The sequence below is a fragment of the Podarcis pityusensis genome, assembly GCF_964106645.2.
Source record: "Podarcis pityusensis genome assembly, chromosome: 13".
NCBI lineage: Eukaryota > Metazoa > Chordata > Lepidosauria > Squamata > Lacertidae > Podarcis > Podarcis pityusensis.
Genome location: NC_138038.1, coordinates 53,674,094 through 53,689,927, shown reverse-complemented (window position 1 = coordinate 53,689,927; position 15,834 = coordinate 53,674,094). Strand labels below are relative to the sequence as shown.

General features: G+C 48.4%; 1 protein-coding gene across 1 annotated transcript in view; it reads right to left on the bottom strand.

The window, feature by feature from the left end:
- Nucleotides 1-2,141: 2,141 nt before the first annotated feature.
- ZAN (zonadhesin) overlaps nucleotides 2,142-15,834 on the bottom strand; it is a 71,298-nt gene continuing 57,605 nt past the window's right edge. Inside the window, exons 28-37 of the mRNA XM_080977483.1 lie at nucleotides 15,336-15,465; nucleotides 12,292-12,478; nucleotides 10,325-10,486; nucleotides 10,067-10,197; nucleotides 7,332-7,531; nucleotides 6,294-6,432; nucleotides 5,338-5,490; nucleotides 4,152-4,254; nucleotides 3,783-3,817; nucleotides 2,142-2,706 (exon numbers count right to left, since the gene is read on the bottom strand). Of these exons, the coding sequence (XP_080833609.1) occupies nucleotides 2,654-2,706; nucleotides 3,783-3,817; nucleotides 4,152-4,254; nucleotides 5,338-5,490; nucleotides 6,294-6,432; nucleotides 7,332-7,531; nucleotides 10,067-10,197; nucleotides 10,325-10,486; nucleotides 12,292-12,478; nucleotides 15,336-15,465 (1,293 nt within the window). The 3' untranslated portion in view covers nucleotides 2,142-2,653. The remainder of the gene's footprint in view (nucleotides 2,707-3,782; nucleotides 3,818-4,151; nucleotides 4,255-5,337; nucleotides 5,491-6,293; nucleotides 6,433-7,331; nucleotides 7,532-10,066; nucleotides 10,198-10,324; nucleotides 10,487-12,291; nucleotides 12,479-15,335; nucleotides 15,466-15,834) is intronic.

Here is a 15,834-nt window from a genome sequence, read left to right as displayed (position 1 = left end):
TTCCGGCCTCGGAAGCGGCTTCCGGCGCGCTTCTGTGAGAAGGCGGAACAGCGTCGCCTCAGGAGGAGAAACGTGTCTCTGCGCGGCGACCCGTTTGCTGGAATCATAGGGTTGAAAGGGACATCCCAGAGGTCATCCAGTCCAACCCCTTCTCCCCCGGAGTGCAGGAACCGCTGCTAATGGTGTTAATTGCGTGCATCTTTACAACTGAGGCCTCAGCCACGGCCTTGTTGGCTGAGCGGGGCTGCGGTTGCGGGAGGGGCCCTGGGACCAGGGCTAAGGCCAGGGCAGCTGATTAGGGGACAGAAATGGCCGGGCTGGATGCGCGTGTGGCGGGCGAGGGCGCAGGATCCGCGCACTTGGAGCAGGGGGTGGGTGGGCACCAGGAAGCTGTCGCAGGAAACCCCCCCTCCCACCAATCATTCAGTTTGTACAAACTTCACACACTACACTCGCTATGCTTCTGTTATAAATTCATAGAAAATGAACCATACATCGGATCTGCACTGTTCCACTTTTATTTTACTCCATGAAGGAAGGACTACAAAATGGGGAAGGTTTGATACAGGGCAGCCATAATCCCTTGAGCATCCCAGCACATCCACAGGAGCCCTGCCCAGTTGCTATGCCAACCCTGATGGTCCTAGACAGAAGACCATCAAGATCACAAAGAACTTGCATATGGGAGTGGATTCAGCACAGACTGGAACAAAGGACAATAATCAGCTCTTCCCTCTGGGGGCAGGAAACTGCCAACTCCCCTCTGTCACCTGGAAAGTACTCATGGGGAGGGAGAAAGGGGGAACCAGCCAGGTGACAGGACACTCAGGTTACCACCACAACTCCTCCCTCATCCCCTCCTTTCTGTGATGTAGTTGTGATGTTTCTGGGGGTGGTCTTGATCTACAGGGTGGGAATTTCAAAAGTTTTTATAAGGCCTTGCACACCATTTTTCTGGGTCCTTCCTCTCTCCTGCAAGTGAGGGGAGCACCCTGTTGCAACAGTTCAATAAAGGCCAAGCCTACAGGCTGCTGTTTTGCTCCAAGTTACCCTGGTTGGTGTCTTTGTTTTTGTCCAAGGGAGCCCTCGGATTTTTCCGGTAACAAGGCTCATCCTGCTTCATGCCAACCTATGCATTCTCCCCCCCCCCCCCCGAGGAACTTTTATACCCTCAAAAAGGGAAAGGAGGGCTGTCAAGTAAGGAGAAGCCCTCCCTAAGGGCTCCTTGCCAGTTTCTGGAGTTAAATCCACGCTACGCAGCTGCAGACGGAGCAGCTAATTGCAGGAAGGAAATGATAGAATCACAGAGCTGAAGTTGGAAGGAATCCCCAAGGGCCACACACTCCAACCCCCTGCGATGCTACTGGGTTGCTGTTTTTAATTTTATTACATATTTTGTGGTTTTATATCTTGATTTTATTGTGAACCGCTCTGAGACCCCTGGCATATAAATTCAATAAATAAAATAAATGCAGGAATCACAGCTAAAGAATCCCAGGCAGTAAGCCGTCCAGCCTCTCTTTAAAATCTCATGTTTGTTGCGATATTTTAATGTTGGTTTTAAAACTGCCTTTTAAGTGTTAAAAATGAAGGAGGGAACCTGCCATCTTCTGAGGTGGTCCGTTCAACGTTGAAGGGCTCTCACCCTCAGACATTTGTTCCTAATGTTTGGTCAGAATCCCTCTTGTAATATGAATCTGTTGGTTCTAGTCCTTCCCTTGGGACAAGATTGCTCTACCTTCAACGTGACAGCCCTTCAGATATTTGAAGATGACTCTCCTATCAGTCTCCTGTTTTCCAGGCTAAACATACCCAACTCCCTCTTGCTATTCCTCACAAGGCTCAGTTTCCAGACCCGTCGTCATCTTGGCCGCCCTCCTCTGCACACGAACCAACTTGTCAATATCCCTAAACAGAGGTCCTCAGAACTGGACACAGGACTCCAGGTCATAGCTGTCAACTTTTCCCTTTTCTGGCAAGGAATCCTATTTGGAATAAGGGAATTTCCCATAAAAAAAGGGAAACGTTGACAGCTATGATCCAGGTGGGGTCTGACCAGACTTCTGCTGATGCAGCCTAGAAAAGCATTAGCCTCTTTTGCCGCTGCATCACAGGAATGAAACGCTCACAGAGAGATACTATGCTGGAGAGGAAGGCTTTTATTTGCATTCATTTATTATTTTTTATTTGGTGTTCCGGACACAATTCAGCACCATTTCCCTTGCCCAGATAGGGGTGGCATGTGTGGGATGAGGTGTGCTGGCCCCACAGCGAGGGTAGGGCGGGGAGCTATGAGCAGCTGGCTGGGAATGGCGGCTTCAGCAGAATTTGGGTTGCCAAGCCTATTCTCTGCATGGGATCGCCAAGTCTAGAAGCATCACAGAGCCCAGAGGGCCGGAAAGGTGTGTCAGCAGATGCCAGGGTGGCGAATGGGTTGGCGTGTGTCTCCTATCTCCTCCACTTCCTCTGATTTTCTTTCACCTGACCAGACAGACTCCTGGAAGCGAAAGCAGGTGGGGTGCGGGGGCAGACTTTATTTGCAGCGCCTCTGCCCCTTCAGCAGTCCGGCTTTAGAAAGGTCAGATCTTGAAGGTTCCCACCCTGGGTGCGTGAGCGGGAAGGAATAGTTTCAGCAATAGATCTGGGGCAGAAGTCAGAAGTGAGTGGTCTTGTCGGCAGTCATGTTAGGAGGAGGCCTGCCTTGGCCTGAAAAAGAAATAATAATTGTAATGATACCAAGGTCCAAGCCGACTTCCTTGGTGTGCAGGACAGAGCTGTTTCCGTAAATGCTTTCGTTAATAATCTAATTCATTTTGCAAACTGCTCTGCAGTTTTCCACAATCGAGGGAGGGGGAGTATGTGAATGAAATAAGCACTAAATAATAATCCTGAGTGATGTAAGAGCACCCTGGGCTTGAAGAACAGAGCCATAAGGTTGTAAAGCTGGAAGATCCCTGAAGGAGTCATTGAGGGGGCAGCAATGGCCACCAACTTAGATGGGCTTCCAAAGAGGATTAGAGAAATGAATGGAGGAGGGGAGGTCTATTGATGGCTCCTAGCCAGGGTGGTTATGTTCTGCGTCCACAGTTGGAGGGAGCGATGCTTCTGAAAACCAGTTGCTGGAAATAGCAGGAGGGGAGCTCCTGTGTAGCTCTTGTGCTTGTGGGTATCTCATAAGGGGCAGCTGTTTGGTCACTGTGAGAACAGGATGCAGGACTCGATGGGCCACTGGGCTGATCCAGCTCTTCTTATGTTCTTGGGTGCAGCTGACTCTGGGGCGGAGCCTTGAGGCAGCTGTTCAAAGTGCTGCTTTTGACCTATAAAGCCTTAAACAGCTCAGGACTGCAATACCTCCAGGACCGCCTCTTTCTGTATGAACATGCCCTGAAATTATCTTCTGAGGCCCTTCTTTGTGTGTCTCCAGAGGGTGGCAACATGAGAACAGGGCCTTCTCTGCAGTGGCTCCCCATCTGTGGAATGCTCTCCCCAGGAAAGTTCGCTTGGCGCCTTCATTATACACCTTTAGGCGCCAGGCAAACACGATCCTTTTCAACCAGGCCTTTGGTTGATCTGATTTACATGCCATGCCCTTTTAAAATGTGTTTTTTTGGGGGGGGGGACTATTGGGTTGTTCTTTTATTTTCATTAGGTATTTTGTGGTTTTATATCTTGATTTTATTCTGTGAACCACCCAGATACCACCAGATAGAGGGCGGATTATAAACTCAATTAATAATAATAATAATAATATACACCAGGGATTCCTCCTGCTCTCAACTCACCTGGATCTGACAAGGTAAGCATGCCATGTTCCCGCCTACACAGGAGGAAAAGAGAAGCACATAAGAACAGAAGGACATTTGAGGAGATTTGGGGTGTGAGGTGGGCAATCACAGAGTTGGGAGAGACCCAAAGGATCACTGAGTCCAACCCACCTGTAAAAGTACCAATTCTGCTAATCATAGTGAGCGCATGTGGCAATCTCGTAGGTAAATGTCTTCCGAGTTGTTAAGGGCGTTGCATACTAATATCAACGCCTTGCTCCTCTGAAACCCCCTCTCTCCTGTAGCCCTGAGCCCCCCAGTGCCCGCAGGAGGCAACCGGACCCCCTCACACCCACCGTGCCTGCCCTGCCCGGCCCAATCCCATACCTGCTCCTCCGCTGTCGATAGATGCAGACACCTGTCACCACCATCAGGATCAACGCGAGAGGAACGAGGACTCCGATGAGGATGACTGTCAAATTGTTGTCATCTGGATGGGAGCAGAGGGGGGAAACGGGAGGAAGAAAGAGGGGAGGATTAATTACCGTATTTTTCGCTCTATAAGACGCACCAGACCACAAGACGCACCTAGTTTTTGGAGGAGGAAAACAAGAAAAAAAATATTCTGAATCCCAGAAGCCAGAACAGCAAGAGGGATCTGGCTTCTGGGAATAGCCTCTTGCTGTTCTGGCTTCTGGGATAGCTGTGCGAAGCCTCTTCAGGGCAGCGGGACGAAGGCTCCCCATGGCCGGAAGAGGCTGCGAGCAGCTATCCCATAAGCCAGAGCAGCAAGCGGGATCGCTGTGCAGCAATCACTCTTGCTGTCCTGGCTTATGGGATAGCCATGCACAGCCTCTGCCCCCAAGAGCCACACACACGCTCCACGCGGCTCTTTAAAGGGAGCACTGAGCAGAGCCTCCCGCCTGCATTCGCTCCATAAGACGCACACACATTTCCCCTTACTTTTTAGGAGGGGGAAAGTGCATCTTATGGAGTGAAAAATATGGCAGTGGCTTTAAAGGTACTCTGTGTGTGTGTGTTTTAGGGCAGGTAGCGGTAGCATCTTAAAAAGCAGAGACATCACCTTGCCAACAAAGGTCCGTATAGTTAAATCTATGGTTTTCCCAGTAGTGATGTATGGAAGTGAGAGCTGGACCATAAAGAAGGCTGATCGCCAAAGAATGGATGCTTTTGAATTCTGGTGCTGGAGGAGACACTTGAGAGTCCCATGGACTGCAAGAAGATCAAACCTCTCCATTCTGAAGGAAATCAGCCCTGAGTGCTCACTGGAAGGACAGATCCTGAAGCTGAGGCTCCAAGACTTTGGCCACCTCATGAGAAGAGAAGACTCCCTGGAAAAGACCCTGATGTTGGGAAAGATGGAGGGCACAAGGAGAAGGGGACGACGGAGGATGAGATGGTGGGACAGTGTTCTCGAAGCCACCAGCATGAGTTTGACCAAACTGCGGGAGGCAGTGAAGACAGGAGGGCCTGGCGTGCTCTGGTCCAGGGGGTCACGAAGAGGCGGACACGACTAAACGACTAAACAACAACAGCGGCAGGGACTTGTTACCTGTCGAGGGGGATGGAGGCTGTACATCGTAGGCAGTCTCACAGTAGGTTCCGTTGTATCCCTCCGTGCAAATGCAGACGTAGCCGTGGGAGGTGTCTAAGGTGTCCTGACAAACTCCCTCGTTCTGGCAATTGTTACGGAGGCATGCGCTCTCTGCAAAGAAAGAAACGTGTGTTTTTGGGGAGGGGAGATGCCACCGTCAGTCCACATCGCGGCCCACCAAGAGATGGGGAAAGTGTTCTGTTTCCAGATTCTGTCACTTTCCTACTCTTTCAGGTCTCCCCTTTTCCACATCAGCCGGCGACTTTGGTTTTAAGGGTGATGGCACCGCTGCAGGCGCCACACAACACCCGTGCATAAATCAATCTTTCAGGGCGGCAGCAGCACCCAGCCTTTGGAACTCCCCACCAATTGACTGATCAGTCAGGCTCCTTCGCTGCACCCTTTTTCAGCGCCTGCTGAAAACGTGCTCATTTCGGCCGGCCAAACCGAGTATGTAGAATGTTGATGTGTGTTTTAATCCGTTTGGATTCTTGGCTTGCGGGGGGGGGGGTTGTATTGGGTGTCCAACTCTTACGATTTTCTGATAAATATCTGGCAGCCCTTCAGAGGGGAAATCGTATCCCCTCTCAGTCTCCTCCAGGCTAAACGTACCCAATGCCCTCAACCATTCCTCGTAAGGCTCAGTTTCCAGGCCCTCCATCATCCTGGTCGCCCTCCTCTGCCCACCTTCCAGGTTGTCAATATCCTCCTTAAATTGTGGTGCCCAGAACTGGACACAGGACTCCAGGTGGGGTCTGACCAAGGCAGAATAAAGTGGGACTAAGACCGCCCTTGATCTGGACACTAGACTTCTGTGGATGCAGCCTAGAACAGCATTAGCCTTTTTTGCTGCTGCATCACATTGCTGGCTCAACCCTCTCCTCCCACCTCGTCCCTAACCAAGCCTTTCTCACCTCTGTAGCATCCGCGGGTGAAGTTTACCACGGCGCAGACATCCCCCTTGGCGCAGGCCACAAGCTCACACTCCAGAGTCTCCGTATTGCGGCAGGTGCATCTTTTGGAGCAGTCCTCCGTTAAGAAAGTGTCGTTGATCTGGGGAGAAACCGGGGTGTGGGGAAGAATATCAGCAGCACTCTGGGAAAGCTGCTGCCCACCTTTGTATTGGCACCGCCAAAACCGGAAGGGACCATGGACCAGAAACTGAAAACCTTTGCTCAAATCTATTGTCTTTGGCACTCCGCCGGTGATTTCCTGCCTCCCTCCGCTCGCTGCCTCCTTCCTTCCTTCCTTCCTTCCTTCATCTCTTCCTTTAACTCTCATCAGCTCTCTCCATCTTTCTTCCCTCCATCTTTGCGGCCACACACCACCAACCCGATTCCTCTGCCAAGGTGCCCAGAGAAGCCTGCACACCTTGCCCGGCCGCCGTCCAGAGCGCTGGGCAGTCAGGCAGGCTCCTAGCCCCTCTGAGCCAGAGTGGAGAGCTGTGATTTTTGAGGCCCTGCGCCCATCCTAGCCAACTTCTAGGCCATGGGTAGGCAAACTAAGGCCCGGGGGCCGGATCCAGCTCAATTGCCTTCTAAATCCAGCCCACAGATGTTCCGGGAATTGGTGTGTTTTTACATGAGTAGAATGTGTCCTTTTATTTAAAATGCATCTCTGGGTTATTTGTGGGGCCTGCCTGGTGTTTTTACATGAGTAGAATGTGTGCTTTTATTTAAAATGCATTTGTGAGGCATAGGAATTTGTTCATATATATTTTTTTTCAAAATACAGTGGCCCCCCGCAAGGTCTGAGGGACAGTGGACTGGCCCCCTGCTGTGAAAGTTTGCTGACCCCTGCTCTAGGTACACCCAGGGTTGAGTCTATCCCTTAACCAGAGTCACAGCGGCTGATCCGTTGCACCCTGCTCTCCTCCTGCGGTTTCCAGGATTCAGAACCACCCAACTGACTGGCAGCAGCCAGGGGGTTCCTCCCTATTCCTCCCCGCCTACCTGGTAATACTGGTTGTTGACAGTGCAGCCGCACTGGTTGTAGGGGACGCTGTCGAGCCCGCTGAGGACGTAGCCGGGGTCACTGGCGCAGCCCTCCACGCAAGGGGCATCGCACTCCGACTGGGCGGCCATGTTGGCACAGCTGTCGGGGCAGGCGGTCATGCAAGATTTGTAGGTGGTGTGAGGCGGGCACGAGATCTCTGCGGGGACAAGATGGGTGGGTGGTAGAACGTTTAAAAGAAGAAAAGCCTCTATCGGAATCAAATGACAAGAAAGGGGATTCCAGATAAACCTGAGGACAAACTTTCTGGTGATAAGAGCAGGGGAATGGACTCAGTCGGAGAGAATCTCCTTCCTTGTCATTTGAACCCACTGGTCTGGGCCCTACCCTCTGGGGTGTGGGCCCTGAATGTGGCCCCATGCTCTGGACACGGGGCCCTCGGCCGAGGGGTAAGGGGTTGTGAAGGAGGAGAAATGGAGGACAGTTCAGGCCCTAAGGGAGTCTGTTGCGCATCCCTCTCACGAGGAGAGGAAATAATAATAATAATTTTTTGTTTATACCCCGCCCGTCTGGCTGGGCTTCCCCAGCCTCTCTGGGCGGCTTTCAACAAAATATTAAAATACAGTAATGCATCAAAGATTAAAAGCTTCCCTAAAGAGGGCTGCCTTCAGATGTTTTCTAAAAGTCTGGTAGTTGTTGTTCTCTTTGACATCTGGTGGGAGGGAGTTCCACAGGGTGGGCGCCACCACCGAGAAGGCCCTCTGCCCGGTTCCCTGTAACTTGGCTTCTCGGAGTGAGGGAACCGCCAGAAGGCCCCCGGCGCTGGACCTCAGTGTCTGGGTAGACCCTTTAAAAAGCTGAGCTGCTTCTTGTGCCTTGTCTGCCCCCCAACATCAGGGGATCCTTCCAGTGCCAGGGATCCAAGCTGGGATCTTTTGTGAAACTGGCCAGCCTTGCAGATTCTTGGGGAGTAAACGTGAACGACGAGGGTTGTGGATAGGCTAGGATTGGTTCCGTTTGAGAGCCACAGGGCACAGGTTAATTTTTTAAAAAAATAATAACATCTGTACAACAAAAACATATCTTCGTTGTTATCTATAAACCAGATTCATCCAAAAAACCAAACGAAAGAATACGGATTGGTTCCGTTTTAGAACCACAGGGCTCGGGTTTGTTTTGCGTTCTGTTTTGACCTTCTTCCTGCTTACCCCCTACCTTTTATTCCTAGTAAAGTTCCTTCATTTTTTTTAAAAAAAAATCATTTATACATACATATTTCGGATATACAAACAAACAAACATACATTTCATACAATCCTTAAAAATATTCATACCTACCCCCACTCAATCCCGCACATACTTCCTTTTCCCGCCACCGTCCCTCACCCCACCCTGTGCTAGACTACCAATCTACTCAATCGCAATTTCTTCCCATTTCTATTACTTTCTTTCACACACTATTAAACCAACTTTCTACTTGTTTTTCTGTTACACATTGTTACCCATCTTATTTAGTATTTCAGTGTTTATAACGGAACTTGTTTATTCTAATAGGAGTTCTGGTTTTTCAATATGATTTTGCAAATATCCTTCCAGTCCTTGTCTATCTTCTCTTTTGAGATCCTTCCGATTTCTCCCATTGTTTTGAACATATTGTAATACTCCAATACAGTAAAGCTCTTTCGTTTGACTGCTGAAGTGTTGCTTGCTTGCCAACCTCAGGGTTTTGGAATACCCACATGCCTGGGCGCCTGGCATTCAGGCTACCGGAGGTTAGGGTTGGCGTTTCAAGGGACCGGAGCGCTCTTCTGAGGTCTGGGAAGAGGCTCAGGGAGAGTGGGGGAGTGCTAAGGAAATGGCTCAGAGCCTTTTAAAAAGTCCCCTCCTTCTGCCCTTAAACCCACTCTGAGATGCTGCCTGCCACTATAATGAACTGAAAAAAAATGTTGAAATATACATTTATAAAGAAACCAGAGGCCTTTCTTCTTGGAATAACAGGTTTGGAATGGCCCAAGAAAGATGTTAAATTATTTTTGTATGCCACAACTGCTGCTCAAATCTTATTAGCTAAGAATTGGAAAACAGAAGAAGTTCCAACAGTGGAAGATTGGCAGATGAAGATGATGGACTTTTCGGAGCTGGCTGACCTGACCGGAAGAGTCGGCGACCAGAAGGAGGAGGAGTATCAGGAAGAATGGAATAAATTTAAGGATTATTTAGTTAAATTTGCTAAGTTAAACTAACTGAAAACAGCTTGCAGATACTTAATGGGCTTAGGATTCTATTTATGTTAAGTGATGAATTAATATGTTTAATTCCATAAGGTGAAGATCTAAGGATGTTAATGTTTAAGTTAAATTTCATAAAAATTGGGATTTGGAAAACCGTTAAAAGGACATGCAATGAAATTCAACCAAGGAGAAGCGAGGAAGTCACTTAACAAAGTTAATTAACTGTAATTTTCAATAAGGCTATGATTTTTGTTTGTTTTGTGTGTTTGTTTGTTTGTTTGTTTGCTTGCTTGTGAAAACTAATAAAATTTTTGAGTAAAAGAACAAAAATAAAAAAATTAAAAAGTCCCCTCCTATTGGGGGCACAGGAGTAAGCAGAAGGGTGGCAGTGGCAGCAGCTACGACAGTGCAAGACCGGCTGGCAGCATGGCATGGCTGTTGTGTTGCAGCTGGGCAAGGAAGGGCGTGTGATAGGTTTTTTTTGGGGGTGGGGGATTCTCTTACCGCAGCCCGTCTTCTGCCTCCAGGCTCCCAGCGTGACCCTCTCTTCCTGGCAGAGCTTGGCATAGGCATCGTAATCTTGGCATAAGAGCTCAGTGTCGCCCATGAGAGCGCAGAGGTCGTACACGCAGTTCCTGGGAGAGAGAGAGAGAAGGAAGGAGATGGGCTCTCTTGCGCACAAATGCGCGCTCGCGTCAGCTTGCACACGGACGCACTCCCTTCCCAGCCGCCCGCCCACGTCTGCGCTCTGGGCACACTCACTCTTGGAAAGGACTGGGCGACAGGACGCCGTGGCAGGCGGAGAACGGCCCCTGGGGGTCAGAGAGGGCCCCACAGACGCCCGTCCCGTTGACAGATACCAGCTGCTCTGGGCTGCAGGCGACTTCAAAGCCGGACTCGACTTCATCTGATGGTTCCTCGCGCCTTTGTGGGGGGAAGAAGAAGAGAAGGATACAAGATGGGGGACACCTGGCTTGAGAGCAGTACATGTGAAAAGGATCTAGGAGTCTTGGTTGACCAGAAACTTGACATGAGCCAACAGTGTGACGCGGCAGCTAAAAAAGCCAATGCAATTCTGGGCTGCATCAATAGGAGTATAGCATCTAGATCAAGGGAAGTAATAGTGCCACTGTATTCTGCTCTGGTCAGACCTCACCTGGAGTACTGTGTCCAGTTCTGGGCACCACAGTTCAAGAAGGACACTGACAAACTGGAACGTGTCCAGAGGAGGGCAACCAAAATGGTCAAAGGCCTGGAAACGATGCCTTATGAGGAACGGCTAAGGGAGCTGGGCATGTTTAGCCTGGAGAAGAGGAGGTTAAGGGGTGATATGATAGCCAGGTTCAAATATATAAAAGGATGTCACATAGAGGAGGGAGAAAGGTTGTTTTCTGCTGCTCCAGAGAAGCGGACACGGAGCAATGGATCCAAACTACAAGAAAGAAGATTCCACCTAAACATTAGGAAGAACTTCCTGACAGTAAGAGCTGTTTGACAGTGGAATTTGCTGCCAAGGAGTGTGGTGGAGTCTCCTTCTTTGGAGGTCTTTAAGCAGAGGCTTGACAACCATATGTCAGGAGTGCTCTGATGGTGTTTCCTGCTTGGCAGGGGGTTGGACTCGATGGCCCTTGTGGTCTCTTCCAACTCTATGATTCTATGATTCTATGATCTCAAATTAATAATAATAATAATAATAATAATAAATTTTATTTATAACCTGCCCACCCCGGCCAGAGCCAGGCTCAGGGCAGCTAACACCAACAAAATCACAATAAAAACATAATAAGGGGGGGAAAGAGGGGGGAAAGAAAACCAATGTAAAATACAGGTTAAAATGCAATTTAAAATGCAGCCTCATTTTAAAATAGCCGATAAATCAAGACCATAAGTGGAGGGAAGCATAAGGTTCAGACTGAATCCAAACCAAAGGCCAGGCGGAACAGCTCTGTCTTGCAGGCCCTGCGGAAAGATGTCAAGTCCCGCAGGGCCCTGGTCTCTTGTGACAGAGCGTTCCACCAGATTGGAGCCGCGGCCGAGAAAGCCCTGGCTCTAGTTGAGGCCAGCCTAACCTCTCTGTGGCCTGGGATCTTCAGGATGTTTTTATTTGTGGACCTTAAGGTCCTCCATGGGGCATACCAGGAGAGGCAGTCCCGTAGGTACGAGGGTCCTAGGCCACATAGGGCTACTGTTTTTGCTCTGTTTTGCTCAGCGTAGTGTTATCAGATGGGACATGGGTGGCGCTGTGGGTTAAACCACAGAGCCTAGGACTTGCCGATCAGAAGGTCGGCGGTTCGAATTCCCGCGACGGGGTGAGCTACTGTTGCTCGGTCCCTGCTCCTGCCAACCTAGCAGTTCAAAAGCACGTCAAAGTGCAAGTAGATAAATAGGTACCACTCCGGTGGGAAGGTAAACGGTGTTTCCGTGCGCTGCTCTGGTTCGCCAGAAGCGGCTTAGTCCTGCTGGCCACATGACCCGGAAGCTGGACGCCGGCTCCCTCGGCCAGTAAAGCGAGATGAGCGCCGCAACCCCAGAGTCGTCCGCGACTGGACCTAACGGTCAGGGGTCCCTTTACCTTTTAGTGTTGTCAGAGCCCTGGTCCCTGTCTGCTAAAAGCAAGGTCTGCTTCTCTAGGGAGTTTGAGACCCAGCTCTCTGCTTCTTGTTTAGAGATTAACTGCTGAATGAGGGAGAAGCCGAGCATGAGGGACAAGAGCAGCCCCAGGGGCTGACCTGATGCGAGGATGGCTGCCAGCCTCCCTTTCTCTGCTGGGGACCATGACTTCCCAGCTGTTCCCAAAGGTGTTGAGGCTCCGGGTCCACGTTCCGTCGGGTTTCATGTACTCGTTGTTCCGCTGCCCGTCGTAATTCCCGCAGAGCCCTCCCACGTAGTTCCGATAGGTGCTGGGGAGGACGATCTCTGGGTGGGGTGGAGAGAAAGAGGGGTGAAAGCGGTGACCACATGGGGGCAGCCCTAGATCAGTTGGGGTGGGGACAATCTTTGAGCCTTCCACATATTCAGATTTTGTACTGTATTTTTTGCTCTATAAGACGCACCAGACCACAAGACGCACCTAGTTTTTGGAGGAGGAAAACAAGAAAAAAATATTCTGATTCCCAGGAGCCAGAACAGCAAGAGGGATCGCTGCGCAGTGAAAGCAGCAATCCCTCTTGCTGTTCTGGCTTCTGGGATAGCTGCGCAGCCTGCATTTGCTCCATAAGATGCACACACATTTGCCCTTACTTTTTAGGAGGGACAAAGTGAGTCTTATAGAGCACAAAATACGGCAATTTTTTTCTTTATTGAATTTTACAAGAAAAGAAAAAGAAAGAGAACCAAAGAACAGCACGTAACACTGTAAACACATTTATATACATGTTTTCCAAAATGCAGACTAAAAAAAGAAAAGAAGAAGAAAAATACTTTTCATAACCAATATTACCAAATTCGTGCTTCAAACATTGCAACATATAAATCCTAGTTAAAATATTATAAAAGACTTCCACCGCATTCACTGTACGTCTCTTAGTTATCTTGCTCGCCTTTACATCTGTCCTTCAATCATTTCCCTTCCTTAGGTTCTTTCATATACATATTCAGATTTTGAAAGCCTTTTCTGTACCCAACTCCTGTTCTGCAACTTCGATGTGCAGCCATTTATGTGCAGCCGTACCTTGGAAGTCGGATGGAATCCGTTCCGGAAGTCCGTTCGACTTCCAAAACGTACAAAAACCAAATTGCGGGTTCTGATTGGCTGCAGGAAGTTCCTGCAGCCAATCAGATGCCACGAAAACCCCATCGGACATTCGGGTTCCAAAGCAACATTCGCAAACCAGAACAATCGCTTCTGGGTTTCCGGTGTTTGGGAGCCAAAACGTCCGAGTTCCAGGGCGTTCAGGATCCAAGGTACGGCTGTATTCATTTGATTCCTGCATTGCAGGGGGTTAGTCTAGATGGCTCTTGGGGGTCCCTTTCAACTCTAGAATTCTATGGTTTTTAACTATTTTAACAAAATAGTTTGCCAGTTGAACAGCTTTGCCTGAGCTGGGTGAAACGGCACCCCTGCCCTTAAACCTACTCTGAGATGCTGCCTGCCACTATAATGAACTGAAAAAAATGTTGAAATATACATTTATAAAGAAACCAGAGGCCTTTCTTCTTGGAATAACAGGTTTGGAATTGCCCAAGAAAGATGTTACATTATTTTTGTATGCCACAACTGCTGCTCGTATTTTGTTAGCTAAAAAGTGGAAAACCCAAGAATTACCAACGATAGAAGAATGGCAGCTGAAGTTGATGGATTTTTTGGAGCTAGCCGACCTGACTGGAAGAGTCCGCGACCAGAAGGAGGAGGAGTATCAGGAAGAATGGAATAAATTTAAGGATTTTTTAGTTAAATTAACTGAAAACAGCTTGCAGATACTTAATGGGCTTAGGACTTTATTTATGTTAAGTGATGAATTAATATGTTTAATTTCATAAAGTGAAGATTTAAGGATGTTAATGTTTAAGTTAAATTTTATAAGAACTGTGATTTGGAAAACCGTTAAAAGGATATGCAATGAAATTCAACCAAGGGGATGCGAGGAAGTCACTTAACCATGTTAATAAGTGTAATTTTTAATAAGGCTATGATTTATGTTTGTTTGTCTTATGTGTTTGTTTGTTTGTTTATAATAGTGTGAAAACCAATAAAAAATTTTTGCAGCCCCTTCTCCCCTTGTGCTCATTTATCCTCACCACTTAGAAATGGGAGTGCCTGATCACCTCATCTGTCTCCTGAGAAATCTCTATGTGGGACAAGAAGCTACAGTTAGAACTGGGTATGGAACAACTGATTGGTTCAAAATTGGGAAAGGAGTACGACAAGGCTGTATATTGTCTCCCTGCTTATTTAACTTACATGCAGAATTCATCATGCGAAAGGCTGGGCTGGATGAATCCCAAACCAGAATTAAAATTGCCAGAAGAAATATCAACAACCTCAGATATGCAGATGACACAACCTTGATGGCAGAAAGTGAGGAGGAATTAAAGAACCTTTTAATGAGGGTGAAAGAGGAGAGCGCAAAATATGGTCTGAAGCTCAGCATCAAAAAAACGAAGATCATGGCCACTGGGCCCATCAGCTCCTGGCAAACAGAAGGGGAAGAAATGGAGGCAGTGAGAGATTTTACTTTCTTGGGCTCCATGATCACTGCAGATGGTGACAGCAGCCACAAAATTAAAAGACGCCTGCTTCTTGGGAGAAAAGCAATGACAAATCTTAAATCTTAAAAAGCAGAGACACCACCTTGCCAACAAAGGTCCGTATAGTGAAAGCTCTGGTTTTCCCAGCAGTGATGTATGGAAGTGAGAGCTGGACCATAAAGAAGGCTGATCGCCGAAGAATGGATGCTTTTGAATTGTGGTGCTGGAGGAGACTCTTGAGAGTCCCATGGACTGCAAGAAGATCCAACCTCTCCATTCGGAAGGAAATCAGCCCTGAGTGCTCACTGGAAGGACAGATCCTGAAGCTGAGGCTCCAAGACTTTGGCCACCTCATGAGAAGAGAAGACTCCCTGGAAAAGACCCTGATGTTGGGAAAGATGGAGGGCACAAGGAGAAGGGGACGACGGAGGACGAGATGGTGGGACAGTGTTTTCGAAGCTACGAACATGAGTTTGACCAAATTGTGGGAGGCAGTGGAAGACAGAAGGGCCTGGTGTGCTCTGGTCCAGGGGGTCACAAAGAGGCGGACACGACTAAACGACTCAACAACAACAACAATCCTCACCACCAAAATCCTGGCCGTCAAAGTAAACGGAGAGCCCAAAGTCCGTTTCCACGCAGATGGTGCGGCCTCTCTGGGTGATCTGGAGCCCGTCCCGGGGCGAGTACGGGGTGGTGACCATCACGCCATTTACCTGGAAAGGGCAATCGAAAAGGCGAAAGATTTATACGATCTGAGGAGAAGCCAGAGTATGTAGAAAAGCAGGATAGAGATAAGATATATGTTGAAAAATATAGTAAAGGTTCGCTATCTATGCTAACATTCGACTGACGTTGGAGAGAGACTGAGTTGAGAAATAAGACCAAGGGTACATGTTGATATAGGAATGTATTAGATAAAATGTAAAGAAATATACAATAATAAGAGTACGTTCATTTGTAAAAAAAGGAATATACAACGGGATAGACAGGAAGTCCAATGTGTTGGTACATATATGATTTTGGAATAGTTTTTTGTCCTTGTTTCTTTTCTTTAGGTATATAAACTGTGTACATAAACTTTG